Raw genomic sequence first — 20,600 nt, forward strand, 5'->3', positions numbered from 1 at the left:
GGCCTTCACTGGGGGCCATATTGGAGTCTCCATGCAACAGAAAATTTTATAAAAAATTTAAAAAAAAATCGATGTGTAGGTTTTGATGCAGACTTTTGGAGAATCGATCTAGAAATCGTTTAAGGTATTCAGCTTAAGAATCGGATGCATATTGGCAAAGATATGGCCTTCACTGGGGGCTATGTTGGGGACTCCATGCATTTTTCGAAATTTGCAAGGGGTACCATCAGAAAATTTTATAAAAAATTTAAAAAAAAATCCATGTGTAGGTTTTGATGCTAATAAATAGAGAATCGATCTAGAAATCGTTTAAGGTATTCCGCTTAAGAATCGGATGAATATTGGCAAAGATATGGCCTTCGCTGGGGGCCATGTTGGGGTTTCCATGCATTTTAAGAAATTTGCAAGGGGTACCATCAGAAAATTTTAGAAAAAATTAAAATGAAAATCGATGTGTAGGTTTTGATGCGAATTAATAGAGAATCGATCTAGAAATTGTTAAAGGTATTCCACTTAAGAATCGGATGAATATTTCCAAAGATATGGCCTTCAATGGGGGCCATATTGGGGTCTCCATGCATTTTAGGAAATTTGCAAGGGGTACCATCAGAAAATTTTAGAAAAAATTTATTAAAAAATTCGATGTGAAGGATTTGATGGAAATTAGTAGAGAATCGATCTAGAAATCGTTTAAGGTATTCCGCTTAAGAATCGGATGACTATTGCCAAAGATATGGCCTTCACTGGGGGCTATGTTGGGGACTCCATGCATTTTTTGAAATTTGCAAGGGGTACCATCAGAAAATTTTAGAAAAAATTAAAATGAAAATCGATGTGTAGGTTTTTATGCAGATTAGTAGAGAATCGATCTATAAATCGTTTAAGGTATTCCGCTTAAGCATCGGACGAATATTGCCAACGATATGGCCTTCAATGGGGGCCATATTGGGGTCTCCATGCATTTTACGAAATTTGCAAGGGGTACCATCAGAAAATTTTAGAAAAAATTTATTAAAAAATTCGATGTGAAGGATTTGATGGAAATTAGTAGAGAATCGATCTAGAAATCGTTTAAGGTATTCCGCTTAAGAATCGGATGACTATTGCCAAAGATATGGCCTTCACTGGGGGCTATGTTGGGGACTCCATGCATTTTTTGAAATTTGCAAGGGGTACCATCAGAAAATTTTATAAAAAATTTTAAAAAAAATCGATGTGTAGGTTTTGATGCAGATTATTGGAGCATCGATCTAGAAATCGTTTAAGGTATTCCGTTTAAGAATCTGATGAATATTGGCAAAGATATGGCCTTCACTGGGGGCCATATAGTGGTCTCCATGCATTTTAGGAAATTCAGAAAATTTTATACAAATTTAAAAAAAAAATCGATGTGTAGGTTTTGATGCGAATTGATAGAGAATCGATTTAGAAATCGTTTATGGTATTCCGCTTAAGAATCGGATGAATATTTCCAAAGATATGGCCTTCGCTGGGGGCCATATTGGGGTCTCCATGCATTTTACAAAATTTGCAAGGGGTACAGAAATACAGATACAGAAAATTTTAGAAAAAATTAAAAAGAAAATCGATGTGTAGGTTTTTATGCAGATTAGTAGAGAATCGATCTAGAAATCGTTTAAGGTATTCCCCCTAAGAATCGGATGAATATTGGCAAAGATATGGCCTTCGCCATACTGGGGTCTTCATGCATTTTAGGAAATTATTGGATTGGAGATGTGTCACTCACTCTGTTGCGAACTATTATTTCATATTATAATTTTAATAAAAATTGTATAAACACTGGAGTTTGTAGATCCTGTTCCTGAATGTAGAATATATCCTATTTCCTAGAAAATATTATTAAAAAACTTGCCATCGGAAAAGAGATTATAGGAAAACTAGTATTAAAAAACAAGATTTTAGCGTCTTAATTGTTGTTGTTTTTATTATTATTATTATTGCTAATTCGTATGAGTCGTTAAACTTAAACTTAATATGGAGTACATTCAAATAATGTAGAGAAATGTCGCGGTTGCCGACACGGCGCGACGCATCTTACGAAGCTAAACATCCAACTAGTGTGTAAATATATAGAATATATATCATAATATATATCGAGTGTATATAGATTTATATTAAATTTGTAATTCGGTTGCAGAGGGGCGAAACACTGTTGACTAAGTACATAGTCATAGCCAAACAGATCTACCAAATTATTCATTATTTTTTATTCAAATTCTTATCATTTTTCACTTTCATTGTATTTTTTATTTTATTTTTGCATTAAGGCACTGAAGCTTTGAATTTTGTGCATTTCGAAAGTAAGATTTTTCGGTAAATCGAAGAGCCAACCCGCCCAAAATAATTGGAAGATCGGCCCTCGAATGCGACTAAAAAATTATACATACAATGCGCTCGCTTCTTAAAAAACCATTTCCTCCGTCCCCCTTCGAGTCATTTGCAAATTTTGTTTTTATAAAAAATATCCCTGACTATTTCTCTATTCCATCCTATATAATGCCTGAGGCCGATTCTATTAATTTGTTTGTTTGTAGTTCGATTTTTGTGGTTGTGGTTCAAGCTCTCTTATAGTCGAACAAAAAAACTCTATGCCTAGTGACTTAAAAAACGATTACAATTAGGGCATTCTCATTAAATATATTACAAAGGCAGCTCTCTAAGGACAGTAATAATAATAATAATCATAATGACAACTAAGACTAATGCAAAATTATATTCAGCAAAGTAGGAAATGCATGTCATACAAGTACGATACAAATTAAGATTGCCCCAAAACCCAAACGGATGCAGATCCTCCCGAAACGATCAACGCCTGCAGGAGGAGATCCAACGCTTACACTTCTACATATAAATAAGATAGAGTTGGAGATTTGGACACGAACATAGATAATACCGTACAATTGGGGGCGATTTCTCGTTGAGTATATATAGAGATAGTTGTTAAGTAGACCACTCTAATGTGGGGTTAAGTGTAGGAGTTCTCGCTTAGGCTACATATCGTACTAGGTTAGACCATGTTGACGGCGCCGTCAGCCTCGAAGGTAGGTATGGATATAATATCGCTGCTTCGCACAGCGCCCATGGGCAGAGCGGGGCCCTTGCCCGTTGCCTTGGAATTGACCTTTGCTGGATGAACCATTTCCTCCTCGTCGCTGGAATCACTTGAATTGTCATCTGGGTCGCTGCAGCTGTGCGTGGAGGTGGATGTGGATGTGGTGTGGGTTTGTTTCATTGCCGAGGCAATGTCCGTGTTGCTCTCCAGCGTCGAATGGTGGCTGGAAGGCGAGTGGCTGTACTCGGAGGTGTTCTCCTCCTCGTCGGAGACGATCACCACGTTCCGTTTGTGGATGGCCACCTTCTGCGAGAGCGGTGCTTTGTAAATCCGCCGTAGTCTCATTCCGCGTCCAATAGGCTGCCGTCCAATGCTACTCAGAAAGAAATAATATTATTATTTAAATTTTTGGGGAAAAGATCCCACTCACCTTCGCCTCCTTAGAGCGTGCTTGTAGTCTGTGGTCTCTCCCTCCTCGTCCGACCAGCTATCCTGTTCATGGGACTCGCCATTCGCGTTGTTTCCGGAACTTCCATTCGGACTATCTCCCAGCGGGTGCTTCCGTCGCTTGCTCTGCGTGCTGCTGCATCGACTCAGGCACGGGCTGTTGCCTTCCACGGGGGAGGCGCCTCCATTCCCATTCTCCGTATTGCAGTTGGAGTTCGTGTTGGACTGGATGGACAGGCGGTTCTCGTTGATGAATTCGATGACCTTGCGACCGAGGCGCTCCAGATTCTCGTTGTCACTGCAGCACTCCGTGATGTCCAGCCGCTCGTTGCTGTTCATAACGTCATCGATGAGCTGATCGGGGCTGGAGCAGGCGTCCTGGTAGGTCAGTTCGCTGGTGCTCAGTGAGTTTCCGTTCGAGGGACTAGCGGGATTCGTGGCATCGACAGCGGATGAGAAGCTTCCGTTTCTGGCCCTCGCCTGGGCCTCGGCCATCTTCTGCACCCTCTGGAGCTGCAACGGCAGCTGGCGGTGATTGGGAACCAATGGCACGTCCATGGGCTGCGACCGAGGGACTTCCGCACTGGGACTAATATCCGTCTCACTGACATCCATGGCATCCGTTTGGGTCTGCCGCTCCACCAGCTGAACCTTTCTGTTCTCCGGCTCGCTCTGATACCGCCGATCTCTCGTCGGACTGTACTTCGGCGGGGCGCCAAAGGAACCGGAACCGTTACGGCGATGTCGTAATATTTTCTTGTTTTTCGACGGCATAGTGCCCCCCAGGCCACTTCCCGGAATTATGTTGCCGAGATAAGATTTCGGTTGGCAATTGCTGTCTAGCTGGGCGTAGAGAACGCACTTGACGGGGGACTGGAAATGGAATCGTTACAGACTGAAGAGTAGTGTCTAAAGATTGGAAATACCTCTGGTGTGGTTTCGGGATCCGGCGTGGTGGACTGCTGTTGGATGGCCGCCGGTGGGCCGTTGAGACGTCGCCGATAGTGCTGCATTTTCCTGAGAGTGTTGCCCAACCGCCGCGATGGTTTGTAGCCACTTCCCGGTAGTTTCCGTTCCCGTCTAAAAAAAAATATTAACAATATTAATTTTAGGAACCTTATCACCTCCCTCTCCTCACTTACTCTGCAATCTCCTTCTCCTTCTCCTGCAACTGCGTCATGCACTCGCTAAGCTCCAAGAACAGCTCATTGGTTATCTGTAGCTTCTTCTCGTAGACCATCCGAATGTCCTGGGCATGCTGCCACTCCGCAGTCCGCCGCTTGATCAGATCCTGCTCGTACTTATGGATGCTGGTGCCGTTCTGCGTGATCTCCTTCAGATGCGATCGCACCTCCTCCTTCCACGACTTCTGTGTCTCGAAATATTGCTTTTCGGTTTTCCGCAAGAGCTCCGGACCCGCAATGTCCAGGTGGGAGAGTATCTGCCGGAAGGACGGACGATTTCGCGGCTTGCTCTTCCAGCACAGCTTCACGAGCAGCTTGAATCCCTCGGGACAGGTGCTGGGCACCAGCAACTTGAGCGAATTGTTGCCCACACCCCAGATAATGGCCGAGGAGTCCACATCCTTGTAGGGTATCTCGCAGGTGAGCATCTCCCAGAGCACCACGCCGTACGACCAGATGTCCACCTTCTCGGAGCAGGGCTCGTTCCGGATCACCTCCGGCGCCATCCAGGCCACCGTGCCGGCGAAGCTCATCTTGGTGCTGATCTCATTCCACTCTCGACTCGTTCCAAAGTCGCTGATCTTCACCACCTCGTTTGTACTAATCAGGATACTGAAAGAGATCGGAGATTAGGATTCTGGAGACCTGGATTCTGGAGTTCTGGTGTTGAAATCTTACTTCGGGCTCTTCAGATCCCTGTGGATTATTTTGTGGGAGTGCAGGTACTGCATCCCCATTGCTATTTGCTTGGACCAGGAGACCAGGCGGGACGGCAACATGACTTGCTCCTCCTTGAGTATGTTCTGCAGTGGACCGTAGGGACAGAACTCCATGATGATGCAGAACACCGGCGATTGCGTGCAAACTCCTCTGCAAGATAATCATATTATTATTATTATTATTATTATTATTATTATTATTATTATTATTATTATTATTATTATTATTAGAAGTCTATTACTCACTTGAATTTGATGATGTTCTCGTGATCTAGTTTCCTGAGATGCTTGATGTCCGTCTCCTTTAGTTCCTTGACTTTCTTCACGGCCACTATCTCGTTCTTGAGCTTCCCGCTGAAGACGGCTCCCTGGGCGCCACTGCCCAGCCACTCCAGATCTGATACAGACTCGAATGGGATCTCCCAGTCCTCGCTGCGCTGGCTCTTCACCTCAATGACCCCAGTCTTTCCAATAAACGAAAGCACCGGCTTCATACATCCGAGCAGGCCGTACATCCATCCGATGGGCTTATCCGGATGCCCAAAGACCCCAGCTCCGGCCGCTCCTCCGCTGTGGGGTGGCCAGCGTTGTTGGCACGTGTTCTCCGCGCTGCTGTCCGTGATCTCCGCATAGTTGTTGTGGTGCTGGTGCTGCAGCCGGGGCGGCGAGTCGAGATCGGGCGACTTGAAGGGCAGGTCTGTGGCAGTTATGCCCAGATGGTTGAAGTCATCCTGCAGGCATGCCACGCTGGAAATTGGACAAAGAAATAGCATTATTTCCATACACTCCTTCAAAATGTGGGGTTTATCGGTTCTGCTATTAAGGCATGGCTCTCCTATCACTAATTACCTGCGAAAAGTTCCATATCTGGTTTGGTTCTTTGAATTCCTAGTAGACTTCGGCATGAATGCACTCATTTGTGGCAGAACATATCTGTACAGTAGTGTAGTGTTTTCATAAACACCACTCTATAGGTAACAATAAGAAAGCACAACATTTTCAGTGTACTCAGTTCGATTGTGAACAGTATTTGATTGTACTTTTCGATAGTGATTACTATATTTGTGTTTTTTTTTAACACTGTACATCTCGTATGTCAACTGTGTACAACTGTACAGATGAGTGCAGTAATTTGTAATAAGTGGACAAACATGGATTCTAAGGAGATCGATGCATTCATGCAAAAGTCTAATTCCTAGCTCCACCTGACTTCTAACTTGATTGGAAAATAGACACAGATCGGAAGGCCAGAATGTGGAATGATTCAAAAGAGTGTTTTTTCAATTGTTTCCTCGATTCTAGCCCAGAAAACTGATATCCCATTACGCATTGTCTTTAAATAGCCCTAGCCTCTGAGCCTCTAGCCTTCCAGCCTCTAAGCGATCGCCAAAGCATCTCCCGAGAGCCAAACTCTATTGTCCATAAATCTAATGCCTGATAATAAAATGTATTTTTTTCTCTAATATTCCCGTGTTTACACACGCCATAATAATCACTTTTCGTGCTGACACAGTGAAGGCGCACAAAAAAAAAACGAACTTTGATAAAAAAAAAATCAAAAAAAAAAAATAAATAACAAGGCAGTGCAAATAAATATTAGAGGCAGCGATCTGGATCGCTTTCAGTTCGCACAACCCACACCCTGAAAGCCTTCCTGTTGGAATTCGTGTTTGCTTTCTGGCCGATAAGATAAACATAGGACACTGGGACTGGGAGTGCAAGTGGGTGGGGGAGTGGGAGATGGAGGGCAGAACCAGAAGTAGCTGTAGAAGCAGGTGAAAAAACAGTTAACGCTGTCAGAACTCTGATAACAACAACAACAACAACAATATTGACGTAGAAAGTCGCGATGGTCGAAATCACCTGTTGTATATGGAATTTGCCTTATTATGCAGATGTTCACACAGATACCTTATGTACTGGAAAGTCATGAATAGTTCTCAGATTTTAGATATTCAAGAGGGTGGTCTGAGGAGTTTTAAGATGAAGACTGTAGCTCTTTTTGAAAAAAGTTTGATATTATTTATCAAATATTCCTCCAATTCTTCCAACTCACTTACACAATACCTTATAAACTAGATAGTTATGAATAGTTCTCAGATTTAAGGTAGTCGAGAGGGTGGTCTAAGGAGTTTCAAGACACGTCATAAAGAGTGTAGAACTTTTTGAAAAGTTGTTTTGAACAATAATTATAGATAAAAATTATAGTAAGATAATATTATTATAATTATTCCTCCCATGAATATCATGAAAGACAGATCTCGAATTTCAAGATGAATTCTGTAGCTCTTTTTGAAAAAAAAATACTATATTATTTATCAAATGAAGTATTAATAGAAGATAATAGAATAATAGAATTAATAGTTATATTAATCCCCAGCTTATGCAAGACATTATCTTTTAAAAAAGAATTATAATATTTTTAATCTTTAGAATTCTTGTAGAATTTTTTACCCAATTCTTCCAGCTCACAGACACTATACCTTATATACTAGGCAGTCTCATGAATAGTTCTAATATTTAAGGTATATAAGAGGGTGGTCTAAGGAGTTTCAAGACACTGCATAAAGTCTAAAGATTTTTTTGAATAAAAAATGACACAATAATATAAAATAAAAAATAATAATCAAGTATAGTATTAATAGAACTATTTCCCCCAATTCTTCCACTTCACACACACTAACACTCTTCCAATGAACACCAAAGCCAAACCGCGTCTACGGTTCTTTGGTGACCAGTCAGTGGTGGGGAGGTGGGGGACTGGTGGGGAGCCACCTCTATCGCCATCCCACTCCCGCCGCTTAGCGGCATCCGCCGTGCAAATGTCAAAAACCTTTCGTTTATTTATGAATTTGTGTGAATATCATAAAGAATTCTCGCGGATACATATATTATAAATTTTTTTTTTTTAAGCTGGCCGGCAGCAGCAGCACGTTTTGACCTTTTGACGTGTGCGCTGAGCCGAACTACAACATAGAACGCGGAAATTTGTCTGTTCTTGGCATCTCTCATTTTTGTCTATGTCAGCTGGGAGTGCAACGCATAACGGTGCATCTCGTCAGCTGTGACTCAGAGAGTTCTCTTGCAATGTATCTTGCAGATACTTTACCTTTTCTCGTTGGTGATGATCTTGTCCGGTGGGTCATTCTGACCAAAGAAAGATATGTAGTAGACCATGGTTCTTTTTGTTTTCTTCTTTTTTAGTTCTTGTTTTCTATTTGTTTTTGTAATTAGTTGTGGGCTTCCATTCATTCATGCACTCGCAAATAATGCAAATTTTCACGCTCGCTTTTCACTGATGACAGGTGGGCTTATTGTTTTTGTTTTTGTTTACGCACGCCGCCGCCGTCCACCTGGGCAGGTGAAGAGTGGGGCTTTGATTAAAAGCGTTCGTGCCAAGCACCAGCAGCCACCGACACCGACACCGACACCGCCAGCGACAACATTGGCCAAAAAAACCAAATACAACAAAAAATTATAACTTCGTACGTCGTCCGATCCGATGTATAATAATAAAAAAATGACGTCAAGGTAAGTTGGTAAGGTTTTTTTTTTGCTTTATGCTTCTTCTTCTCCTTGTTGTTTTTGTTGTTGTTGTATCTTTTAATTACAAGAAACTGGAGACAAGAAACTAAAGGCGCGTAACACTTTCGTTGGCCAATTTGGGGAGTGTTGGTGTGAGAAAAGTGTAATAATTTCACGTATTTTTTGCTAAAAAAAAAAAAAACTGCGTCGTCACAGAGAGCCAACTGATTTGGCGATAAGCGCAGCGGGTTGTTGTTGTTGTTGTTTTCGGCACACACACACACACACTGACACGAGGCAGGCTCGCCAATTTCGTGGAGCAGAGAGAAGAGCTCGCGCGACCGTCGAAAACGATTGATTTTCGCCAACTGAATGGCGAGCGGGAGCATATTAGCCGCAAAGCTCCCCATTATCAGTACAGCTTTCGGATCTCGGCCTCTCTCTCTTGCGCTCTCTCTCTGCCCACTGACAGCCCACCCCCCCTGCAGTACTCCACATCACCCATCTTACTGTTATCAGGGGCCATTGTTGTTGTTAGAGTGACCGAATTGGCCATTACCTGGAGCGAATCGAGAGCTGGCGATGGGGCGCCCTAAGCCCGGCTTCCGTCTGGTCACACTCAAAACTAGTGTGGAGCCACATGATCGCTCACAGACAGGTGGGCTGACATGGTGTGAGTGCGACAAGGAAGTTGCTGTGCGGGGGGGAGGCCTCCAACAAGTCCATCAACAGTGGGGATTCGAATTATTAAACCATTAAAAGATTAATTAAAAATAATTGAATTATTATCTTTATTCATTGTAATTCTTTTAACAACCTAAGTATCTATAAGATACCTATCAAGTATCTATAAGATAGTCTTTTAAGCCAGTATCTACTGTTGCTGTTTATCATTTCACCACAACTACCTTTTTTTTTTATTTGCACGTGTTCTGCCTTGTTTTTATTGCGTTTGGGGGAATTTTCGCACCGATTTCTATTTGGTAATGGGAAATTAATGTGTAGATGTGTATCTGTATCTGATAGATTTCGGTTTTTAATGGCAGGTGATTGATCTACAGGTTTTCCTGATTACTGCCAAAATGTGAAAAATAAAAACAACCACCTGAGGCCGCTTACAGCGCGTCATGAAGGTCAATTACCCCACTTAATAAGGCACGATCTGGCGAAATAAAGATCTTGATCGGCCGACATTGAGATTAAAAAGACAGTACGACATGTGCCACTATTCTATAAAATCTTATCCAAAAGATACATACCTTCTTCGAAGATTATCCGTCTGGTCCAGTGAGAGATTGGGACTACTGCCGTGGTGGCGTCTCCGGCCGTAGAGCTGTCGGGAGGCGGTGGCGACGCCGCTGACCAGATCATCTCGACTCTTGCTGAGACTGTCGCTGAATGGTTGCATTGTCCGGGATGTCCAGGGAGTGGGATAGAGAGTGCGATGTCCTTTTCAGCTCCTTACGGCATGCTGGTATTGGGGGTGGCGTGGGCGTGGGCGTGCTTCTACACATATACAGTTATATGATAGACCGTGAAATAAATCAATTGAATGAACTAGAGACTAGGACTAAGCCCCTTTCACTCGCACATTGTACCGTTATAATCTTTTATCAATGAAATGGCGAAAATCAATAAGGAGCTAAGACGTCAAACGGTAAAGGATGTGCGAGAGAGAGATGGCACCCACACACAAACACACACACACACGCACACACACTTGTACTAAAAAGTCAAAAAGCTGAAGATGAAGAAGAAGCACCAGCTTTAAAGAAGCTCCGATAATTGCACTTGCCAATTATTCTTTTTCTTTTTTGCATTCCGTTTACATGTTTTTCTTTCACTTTCAAACTGCAGGCGAGCTATTTTTATGATGCCTGTAAAAGGCGAATTGCAAATTGCACAAAAGAACAAACACACACATGCATACACACACTCCACCACAATACAGGTATTCTTTTTTTTTTTCTTTTTCTGCTTTTGCTGTTATTTTTTTTCTCCTTTTTTTTGTTGTTTTATTAAACTTGGCCAAAGCTAGAACATAACAAAAACAACACTGACATTTTGCCACACACCTATACACTTTTCTCTCTATTTCTGTCCTCCTCTCTCGTTGGCTTGCACCCACACAAGCACAAGCTTGGAAACCTTACAGCTTTTTTTTTTTTTTTGTTCCCACTTTTGGCTCTTCTCTTTGGCTCTGGCTTTTGGCTTTGGCCAGAAAATCAATATGAAAATTTCGGTATTTGCACTTTTTTCACACACTTTTCATACTCTTTCACCCATTTTTCATAGCTAATTGCAGTAATAGCACACTCTCTTACATTGATTTGGTAATTGGAGAAGCAGTTTAATTGATTTTCACTTCAAATCAAACAATTAAAGACTGGTTTTTGGTTGGTTTTTCGAACGAAACGCGTTAACTCCGTCGAACCGTCCGCACCAAAGGTAGATACAAATCAACTGAGATACTGAGAAATAAAAAAAAAAATAACAGCCTGGCTTTTGGCCGAAACCAAATCCGTGAGGGAGAACCACTGAGCGGCCCAGAGAACCCCATTTCCTCCCTCAAAACCCGTTTTGAGCGCAGGTTCAAACTGCGCATGTGTGCGGGGAGAGAGAGAGAGAGAGCCATGGCCAACCACCAAAACATTTGCAAGGTACACCGCTCTGGTTGTTTTTGTTGGTGGTGTTTAAGGCTTACTGTCATTATGGGTAACTGGAGCTGGGCTCTAACCACAAGCGCTCCCCAGCTCCCAAGCTCCAAGCCGAAGCATGCACGATCATGTTGCAGGCCATGAGCAGTGTGCAGCTGCGTCGGAGCTTTCGCCATGAATGCGGGAAAAGATAAAAAAAAAGCCAACAACAACAACTGCCTCCGAAAGCGTCAGCACTGGCTTATCTTTCCGCACTTTTTAAAAATATAAGCAGGCTTTTTAAAAACTGGGTTTTTTTATTATTTAAAAAAACCACATATTCTTTATTTTTTGTATGACTGTGGCACGCTCCAAACTTGATTAGGACAAAAATAGAAAGTTGGATTTAAGATTAAATTTAAATGTATTTAATTTTTAAATTTATTTATAAAACCGCTGAGAAATTGACAAGAACCAGAAAGTCATAAAACCATTATTTAAAAATAAAAGATTTCTTCTTTTTTAAAGACAAAAATTAGATAACGATTTTAATCTTTTTTTTTAGTAAATTCCGCTTTATTTAACCTAACTAATATAAAAGATAATCAAGTTATGTAAACCACATTACATGCAACTTAAGACTGATAAGAGTCTCTAGGCCATCAAATCTGTCTTATACAAGAGTTTTCCTTTTTTCTTTTTAGACAAAACCCTTCTCATTGCACAACAGGTAGAACGAGAAAATACAAAAATTAAAAAAAAAAATGCAGCAGGTAGCATAATTTCTATGTAAACATTGGTGACTCATAGGCCCCGAAGACGAGGGAATTCTTTGGAGACTGCTTATAAGACACGATTGAAATAAAGCGCCCTAAATACACTAAAAGAAAATTTAATTGAAAATAATTAAAATAACATGCTAAAATGTAAACACACAAGAGATTTATTTTGAAACTTGATTTATAAAGACCATTTTAATAAAATTTTATATATTCCATGACTACATTAGAATATATAGGAATATGCTATAATATATAGGAAATAGGATATATAGGAATAGAAAATAATATGTGAAAAAATATTATTAATTTTTATTATAATAATACAGTATTATAGTATTATAGTAGTATTATTATTATAACACAAAAATGATGTAAACCTCTCTTATAAAACCCATTTCAATATAGTCATGTAATAATGTAAAATACCATTATTTCTTCCGGTGGACTTGTTTGCCCCACCAATCCACTTTTTCTTGTTAGTAGCACCACCATACCATTTCCCCGCCATACCATTTTTTCTTGAATACCTTTTCTTGTTTGTTCTGTCCAATAATAAATTGTTATGCTGCCTGCGTACCGTTCAGGAATCATTTTTGTGGTCCATTGGAGGTGAGTCATCAGGTATTTGCAGACGGACAGGGTCCAGGGTCCGGGCCCGATCCCCGTTTGGGTTGCAGGTTCCATAACCGTCAATCAGTGGCAGCACAAAGAAAGGGCAATGGGCATTTGATTTCAGAAAAAAGGAGGACCTTTCTCACACTTTTCAGATAAGAGGGATGGAGATCGTTTTTCCTCATAGAGATAGTTATCTTTTCTTTAAAATTGAAACCTTTTTTGATACTTGACTCATTAGGAACCTATTGATTTCCATTATTTACTTCTTAAATTTAAACCTCCAAATATTTAAAAATATTAAACCATTTAAATAAAAAAGAATATATATTATTTATTATCGTAATATCCAACACAACTATTGTGAACGGTCTTTATAGCCAAACATAATTACATTCGACAAGTCTTAGGATCTAAATTATTATAAAAGTATATTTTGCACAGGTTCTTGATTGCTAATTAACATTAATCGGTTTCAGCAAAACTTTACTCTTAAACATGGATCAACTTAGTTGTAATTCTTACTATTTAAATAAATGACAGAGAATCCTTAGAAAAGTGCTGGAAATGATATATTCTCCCGATCAGTGCTGTCGAAAATATATATATTTAGAAGCGATTGCTCAAAAAATGTTACTTGGCACATTTCAGTTTTGATTCATGTTTTGTGATTTTTAAGAAAGCTATAAGGCTACTGCCACCATATTAAATAGGGAAATTAGAACTATATAATTTTGATTTCCGGATATGAAATAATGGCATTCTGGGTCAGTGATGAGATAGAGAAATGTTATTACGATATCAAGAAGAAATGCAAAGGACGAAGAAGCCTTTTAAGATGACAATTCCAGATGAGGCCTTTAAAAATAGCAATAAATAAGATTTTGAATATTACCGGAAGGGGTATTGTGTATTTTCGAGGTCGGGTTCAGTAGAGCTTTAGGAATATCGTTGATATTAGGGAGGCTACGAAAACGCATTTCGCTGTTAGGAGTAATGGCGGGGTACATATCGAAAACGAATCTATAAATAGTAGTCACAAAATTGAGATTATTAAATCAGGCGTATATCTCTTAAAATATACATCAAGTTCTTGGATATCCAATGATTATTTTATATATTTCTTTAATAGTAACTTAAGGTATATGTAAATATAATATTTAACTGTCACAGAACTGTTTTTTTCCTTAACGCACATAACGGCGGCTTAATATTTAATACTGGGATCTGATTCTCCGACTACAGTGCGTTTTGAAAATAAAAAGAAAATTATATCACTCCCATGACCAAGAGGAAAGTATTATTAGTATTAATATCGTCAGAATCGAGAAGCCTTTCTAAACGCACTGAGACCGATCGTCTAATGGGGGTTTCCTAAAATTGACCTCCAAGAATCACACCCTTGTCGAGTAAAACCCAACTCACATATATTGTCGTTTTCACACAACGCTGTCCATTGGAATTTGGGAAGGAATCGAATATCATATTTATAGACTGAGTTATGTACATCGGAATATCATATTGGTAGAAGCCTATTGGTGTCAAGGAAACTTGTAATTTGTAAGAACTTGAACTACAATTCTTCTTGTTGGGTAAGTAACTATATGGAAATACAATCTGTGGATTAATTGCAGGCGGTCTTAAATCTTTAAGGAATATATGTTCGTTTACCCTGTACCCTGTACTGTTCACTTCTGATCTGTTTCTGTTTCTTGTTCTGTTCTCAACGCTCCTAGCCCAGAGCTTATCCGTTAAATATTATTATTTAGTTGATATATTCTCAGGTACGCGCTGCATTTCTCTAGTTAACATTCCCCATTCCGCTTTGTGAAATCTTCTAAAAGGAACATTGATCATTTATTTAGGTGTATGTGGGCGAAACTCTATAGGTCACTCTCTTAAGCTCCCTGATGACTTTCCCCGGTCTGAGACGGCTCGCCTGCCTCCTGATCTTGAGTCTGTGTCTGTATCTCGTCCTCCTCGTCGCTGGAGTCCACGTAATTGCGCATGGTCAGCGCCTGGAAGTCGTTCAAGGCCTGCTCGAAGAGATCGATGGTGTGCTGGTTGTGGGCAATCACCTGCTGGGTATTCCGCAAGTCCTCTGTGATGAGATCTTGTATGGAGTTGGGGGGAGAGGAGGCAGGCGAGCGTCCTGCTTCTTGAGGATCTGTGGATTGGATTTGCTCACCGCTGGGATCTTCGCTGATGTTGCTGGCCGCCAGTCCTCTGGTTAGTTCGTCCGCCTGGGCCAGTGTCGAGCCGATGATGTCGCTGGCAATCCTGATCGCCGCATCCGTAGCCGCAATCGTGGATATAAAGCTGGAGGCTGCTGCCGCCACGGTCGCCGGAGTGGATGTGGTGCTGGTGGGTCTACTGAAGATGGTGTCACTGGTCACCTGGTTGCCCTCGATCCTAAGGCCGGCCACCCCCTTCTTAGGTATGGTGGCCAAGTCTCGTTTAACCCGCCGGCAGCGGGTTGGTTCGTTCTGGCGCTGCTGGACGAGCTGCTCCAGATCCACAATGTATACGTAGCCGGCCACCAGGATGGTGCAGGACTTGTCGCCCTTCTTGAAGGCCTCCTCTATGTCCTGACTCGTGCGATCGTCGTATTGCCACCAACCTGCGATTACACATTTAACAACAAACTAATCGGACTGGAGGAGGAACTTGTTTCTCGTTTTGTTTTGGCCTCTAAATCACAGCATATTTTTTGATTTTTAACAACATGGGAATAGGTGTGAGGAGCGGGTGGAATGTCGCGGGTGGGGTTGTGTTTTATTTACAAACTAGTTGGATATTTGGTTCTTGCTAAGTCCGGCGACGCCTTTGGTGACTCCAGGCACCGAACCGGATGTCTTCCGCCGGATTATGTTTCTGCGGCGGAGAGTATCCGACCGGGGATACTGTGTCATGCGGAGGAAGTCAATGACGTAGATAGCTCCGCAGATTTGGATGTGCAGCCGGCCCGGATGCGGTCCAATATCCGCGAGATTCTCGGAGCTGGACCCGTCCTCATCGGAGGTGTCATAGTCATCAGTGCCAGAAGGCAATGGTTCGTTTTCAACAAGAAAACAATCTTCATCCGACGTCGACTTGAAGTTCAGATAGCCTGCATAGGCAGCTTCGATGTCATCGTTCGTCCGCGGATCGTAGGCCCACCAACCACCTGGATGTGCATGCGTGTTTGTTGTGGGTTTATGGGATATGAGGGGCGGCCAACACCAGAAGCTTGGACACTACTTACCATTACGTCCCTCGTAGTACCATTGATAGCCGTCCTCGGTGGCCCGGGTGGCGCAAATGTCTTCGATGCCATTCACCAACTGGGGATGGTCCAGAAACTCGGCGGGAATTTCGCGGCGACACATGGCGCAACGTCGGTTCTTGTACGCAACGCCCTGGAAGTGATTGTAAATACGATTTAATGGAGTAATTCTGGTCCAGTTGCCTAAAAGGAAGCTAGAAGCTAATCTGCTAATTGTCGATGTCGGTTCACCTTCGAGCAGTAAGAACAAGTTTTCGAACTGGAAAATGCACTTTAGTGCTAATTGGAATACTTGCCAAAGGCACAAACTGGTTGGAAATGACCGGGGGACGGAAACCGATCTAAAAGCCACCAGCCGGAAGTCTATCTAATGCCATAATTGCGACTCTGGCCGGTTCACCTGGCATGCTAATCTGTCAGTTAGCACCAAAGGGTTAAGAACAGCCTTGAACTTGGCTACGTGCCTACGAGGCTTTGGTGCGGTGCGAAAATTAAATTCAAAAACCCAACTCGATGATGTGAATTGAATGACTAATTGGATCGGGAGTGGGGTGGCTTCCGCCTTGGGGACTTTGGAGCTACGTACCTTAACACACAAGAAGCAGAAGATGTGGCCGCACGGCAGGCGGGCGGGATGGATGCAGGTCTGCAGACAGATGGGACATTCCAGTGGTGCAGCGCTCTCCTCGGCAGAAGTCGGTGGAGCTAAAAGACAGAAAGGATGAGTGAGTATTTCGTTTTATTGTTATTTTTTGGTATTTTTCTACGGTTTAGTTTGAAAAGGTCTTCCAAAGTCTCAAGGATATGAGTTGATTAGGCGGATTCAGGCTTGAATTCATAATTTTAGAGATTTTTAGAATTAAGCAAAGCACAAAGAATACAAGACCTCTTTCGCTAAATGTCAAAGGCTCTTTCTTACATCAAGGCCATCGTCTCAACTGTATTGGCCAATTTTTACTCACCTTCTTCTGCGGCAGTTGCTTTCAAAGCTTGCCCCGGCGATGATGGTGCAGGAGGAGGTGGAGTAACTGCATCACCAGCAGCACCTGCTGCTGCCCTGGCTGCAGCTGCTGCGGAAGTCGACGGGGACAGGCAGAGATCGATGACACTCGTCATAGGACGCACAACTCCAACAAACTGGACGTCTTCGTCCTCCTCGTCGTCGCCATCGTCCAAGTTAACCACCGCGTTGTTGCTGGCTGCGTTTTGCTCCGATGCCCGCTGTTGCGACATGATTGGACTTAAAGAGAATCAAACGACGTGTGTCGTCGTCGTCGCGTTTTATTTTCCTGACAATTTATTTTTTCACAACAAACGAAAAACAGCGCACAGCAAGTTGCCAGCTCCCGAAACAAACAGCTTAGGGTTGTGGATAATTTATCGGTATATCGATATAAGCGCCAACTAATTCGGATGATTGGCAGCACTTTAGTTGAGTTTAGTGTTGTAAAAGTCAAATGAGCGCCAATATTTAAAAATGTTAATGTTTTTTATATTAAAACAAACTTGTTAAATTGTTTGACATACTGTTAATTAGACTGAACATCACTAAAGATTCTCGAGCTTAAGTAGAAGTCAAGTGATTATATAAGCGGGAAATATTTTATTGTAGATTTTTTCTAAGGAAACTTGTTTGTAAATGCTCTTAAATGAATAAAAATTTATTATTTGTGTAGTTCAAATAACTAAATTGTTATAAAATATATTGTAATTGAACTGAACTTCAGTTTTGGGAATAAAATTCGCAAATAGAATTCCAACGAATTCGTTGAAAATACCTGATTATTTTTTAAATAGTTATTCATTCATTACCGTTGGCTGCTTCAACATTAATAATGCTTTATTAAATTCGATAAAAACCAATTAAAATTATTCGCTTCATTACATGCAACACCTCGTGGCCACCCCCGCCGAAACGAGAATTTAACTTCATAAAAATTGACAGCCCTTTGCCCAGAGTTTCGGTCAGCGAGGCATCACGCACTTTTTAATATGCAGCCGGCATGCCACCAAAAGGCAGAAAGAGCACAGCCCCAGAGTAAAAAAAAAGGAAAACACAACAGTCAGTTGCAGTTGTCCTGGACAGGACCTTCGGACTCATTACATAAAAATCAATTTTTGGTTTATTTTTGCTTTCGCTTCTCTCCGCAATTGCATGTCATTTTTTGTCAATTACACACACACCCATACACCCAATTGCCTAATTGCGCGACAGACAAACGCTGCTCTGCGAACTCAACTGCCAACGAGTTTTGTAAATTACTCTCGTTCTGATTTCGCTTTTCTGGATGGGAATGTGGCTGTGGCATCCACTGCCACTGAAGTTGTCCTCCCGGGCGGCTGTTTAATGCACGTGTCCCTGTGGGCGTTTTAAAAATGTGTTGCCTGTCCTGGGATGACACTGTTTCGACGTGATTCGCCTTGGGGAATTTGTATTTTAAAAAATATAAAAAAAAGTGGTTCAAAAAAATAGAATTTTCAAGTTAATAGACAACATTTATATTACCTTTTATACAATATAGTGTCTAAAAGTTATAGAGCATGCGGGTAAATAAAATATTGGTTATTCAAATAAAAGGTTTTATAAACAAAGTTGTTATAAAAGTTTTAAAAAAATTAAGAAAAGTAATGTCATATATTTCTGAATTAGATATTCTTGAAAAAAGTGTAACCTAAATTTTAAAAACTCGTTCCATATTTCCCAAATTTGAAAATCTGGTAATTTTGGAAACTAAAGTCCTTATACATCGAATTCATTATACATTTAATCGAATAAAAACTTAAATAGATACTACCTTATTATTAATTTACTACCTTACTACCTTATCCTTATACCGTTTAAAATCATATAAAACCCTATATACCCAACAATCCTATCAATAAAAGGTATTTAAAATAGCAGATAGCAACTATTTAGTATGCAAGGCAAGTCCTTCAACTCTCGACACTCAACCCTTTATCCTGTGGCTCGTTTCTGCCACTTGATTTTTTGTTATAATTGTTCTATGCGATGCACAATTGAATTTTTATTCCCAGCAAACGATCAAGAGAACAGCAAAAGTTGAAAATATGATTGCTCCTTTATGGCTTCATTGGCCTTTTTGGCCACAAAACGAAGGCCATAAAACCAGCAACCCACAAAACAGAATGAAAAGAAAACCTCAAATCTTAATGTAATTATCAGGCAACCAAACAAAAAAATGAAAAACGTTTATAATGGTAGACGCCTCAAGATTATTAACACAAAAGAGGGCAGCAGTGGCCGTCATAAGCATAAAAATATTGTCATCCCCTTTCCAGAGTCCTTAGACCTCTGGTTTTTTTTTTACCCCAAAAACGGGGAAAAAAAAGAATTTTCCTTGTTCACTTTGCACCCTCTTGGTAATAAGCCATACTTTTGCATCTTATTGCTCTTTATTTTATCATTTGCTGGGTCTTGTACATTCTCACCCTTAAACATTTTATTATCGCCGTTTTTTGTATTTTTTTTTTTTTTGGGTTCGCAAAACCCTAAATCCCTCTAATAAACGAAAATTGTCTAACACATGTGAGGAGAGGTCTGCAGTCGGTGCAGCCTAAGCTCTAATAAATTTACGATCAAAAATTCGCAGGATTTTCCTATTAAAATGCTGATTTTCCATAGGCATGGGTAGACAAATATTAAAGAATATGCTATTTTTAGAAGACTGATAGATTGGAAATCGAAAAATATGACAAGTCTAGAAGAAAGTAGATTTTTAAAATTTAAAAAACTTGTTTTAAAAGAAGAGTATCAAACGTATGTCCAAATTTTTGCTCCTCCCTTCCGATCTACTATTTTAAATGGGTATCCCTGAGGTCCTTGAAGTATAAAAAATATTAAAAAAAAGTCTAAATTGAAAGTGTCAATGCCTGCCTAATCAGTGAACTACTTTTCACAGTGACCTTCCGCCCCCTTTTCCATACTCATAGCTGCCAAGAAGCCTTCAGTCGCTTTTTAATTAAAATATAAAAACGAAGGGAACGTGCCGCGGTCGTTAGGCAATAAACTTGGACACCGCGCATCCTGGCAAGGACAATTACCAGGCGGAAAATGTCGCAACATTTTGCTCCTTATCGCTGCCTTTGGGTACTTTACTTGGGCCGAAGGAATTCCAAGCCGCGGCGGCATAAAGGAAAACGAATTAACGACATTGTAACGCTTATCTGAGGGAAAGGTCCTTTTTGGGCCAAGAACACAGGCATATCCTTTTGCCCTTCTTCAAACATATTTCGCCTGAAATCTCCGGTATTCTTCCCTGTAGAATATAACAAAAAAAATGGGGGAAAATCTTGATTTTTTAATTTTAACGCTTTATTTAATTATGTGCCGACGAGA

The 20,600-nt window shown here is 41.0% G+C and overlaps 2 protein-coding genes across 8 annotated transcripts; both read right to left on the bottom strand.

Moving 5' to 3' along the window:
* Positions 1-1,927: 1,927 nt before the first annotated feature.
* On the bottom strand, positions 1,928-11,442 carry LOC6493587 (mitogen-activated protein kinase kinase kinase 13-A). Of its 4 annotated transcripts, XM_001958010.4 has the most exons (8): positions 11,273-11,442; positions 10,208-10,454; positions 5,670-6,170; positions 5,383-5,574; positions 4,663-5,316; positions 4,447-4,600; positions 3,504-4,393; positions 1,928-3,446 (listed from the first exon to the last, which is right to left on the bottom strand). In XM_001958010.4, exons 2-8 carry the CDS (start codon positions 10,354-10,356, stop codon positions 3,029-3,031), a joined length of 2,958 nt encoding a protein of 985 aa, XP_001958046.1. In that variant the 5' UTR covers positions 10,357-10,454; positions 11,273-11,442; the 3' UTR covers positions 1,928-3,028. The 4 variants fall into 4 exon arrangements, with proteins under 4 accessions (XP_001958046.1, XP_044570327.1, XP_014764457.1 ...); XM_044714392.1 differs by lacking the exons at positions 10,208-10,454; positions 11,273-11,442 and adding an exon at positions 9,508-9,605; XM_014908971.2 differs by lacking the exons at positions 10,208-10,454; positions 11,273-11,442 and adding an exon at positions 8,533-9,333.
* A 1,850-nt stretch (positions 11,443-13,292) lies between these two features.
* On the bottom strand, positions 13,293-17,669 carry LOC6493586 (E3 ubiquitin-protein ligase rnf146). Of its 4 annotated transcripts, XM_044714394.1 has the most exons (6): positions 17,206-17,669; positions 16,830-16,948; positions 16,223-16,376; positions 15,167-15,598; positions 13,874-14,001; positions 13,293-13,568 (listed from the first exon to the last, which is right to left on the bottom strand). In XM_044714394.1, the coding sequence occupies exons 1-5, from the start codon at positions 17,474-17,476 to the stop codon at positions 13,907-13,909; spliced, it is 1,071 nt and encodes a 356-aa protein (XP_044570329.1). In that variant the 5' UTR covers positions 17,477-17,669; the 3' UTR covers positions 13,293-13,568; positions 13,874-13,906. The 4 variants fall into 4 exon arrangements, with proteins under 4 accessions (XP_044570329.1, XP_001958045.1, XP_014764453.1 ...); XM_001958009.4 differs by having other exon boundaries at positions 13,293-14,001; XM_014908967.3 differs by having other exon boundaries at positions 13,293-15,598.
* Between the last annotated feature and the right edge of the window lie 2,931 nt (positions 17,670-20,600).

This window comes from Drosophila ananassae, chromosome 2R (genome assembly GCF_017639315.1).
Source record: "Drosophila ananassae strain 14024-0371.13 chromosome 2R, ASM1763931v2, whole genome shotgun sequence".
NCBI classification, from domain to species: domain Eukaryota; kingdom Metazoa; phylum Arthropoda; class Insecta; order Diptera; family Drosophilidae; genus Drosophila; species Drosophila ananassae.

Coding starts and splice junctions, on each gene's coding strand:
- LOC6493587 (XM_001958010.4), bottom strand. CDS start 10,356: ATGCAACCATTCAGCGACAGTCTCAGCAAGAGTCGAGATGATCTGGTC. Junction 5,575..5,669: donor GAGAACATCATCAAATTCAA/GTGAGTAATAGA, acceptor ATTATCTTGCAG/AGGAGTTTGCACGCAATCGC. Junction 4,394..4,446: donor ATCCCGAAACCACACCAGAG/GTATTTCCAATC, acceptor TTCCATTTCCAG/TCCCCCGTCAAGTGCGTTCT.
- LOC6493586 (XM_014908967.3), bottom strand. CDS start 17,476: ATGTCGCAACAGCGGGCATCGGAGCAAAACGCAGCCAGCAACAACGCG. Junction 16,949..17,205: donor AGCAACTGCCGCAGAAGAAG/GTGAGTAAAAAT, acceptor TCTGTCTTTTAG/CTCCACCGACTTCTGCCGAG. Junction 16,377..16,829: donor TCTGCTTCTTGTGTGTTAAG/GTACGTAGCTCC, acceptor AATCACTTCCAG/GGCGTTGCGTACAAGAACCG.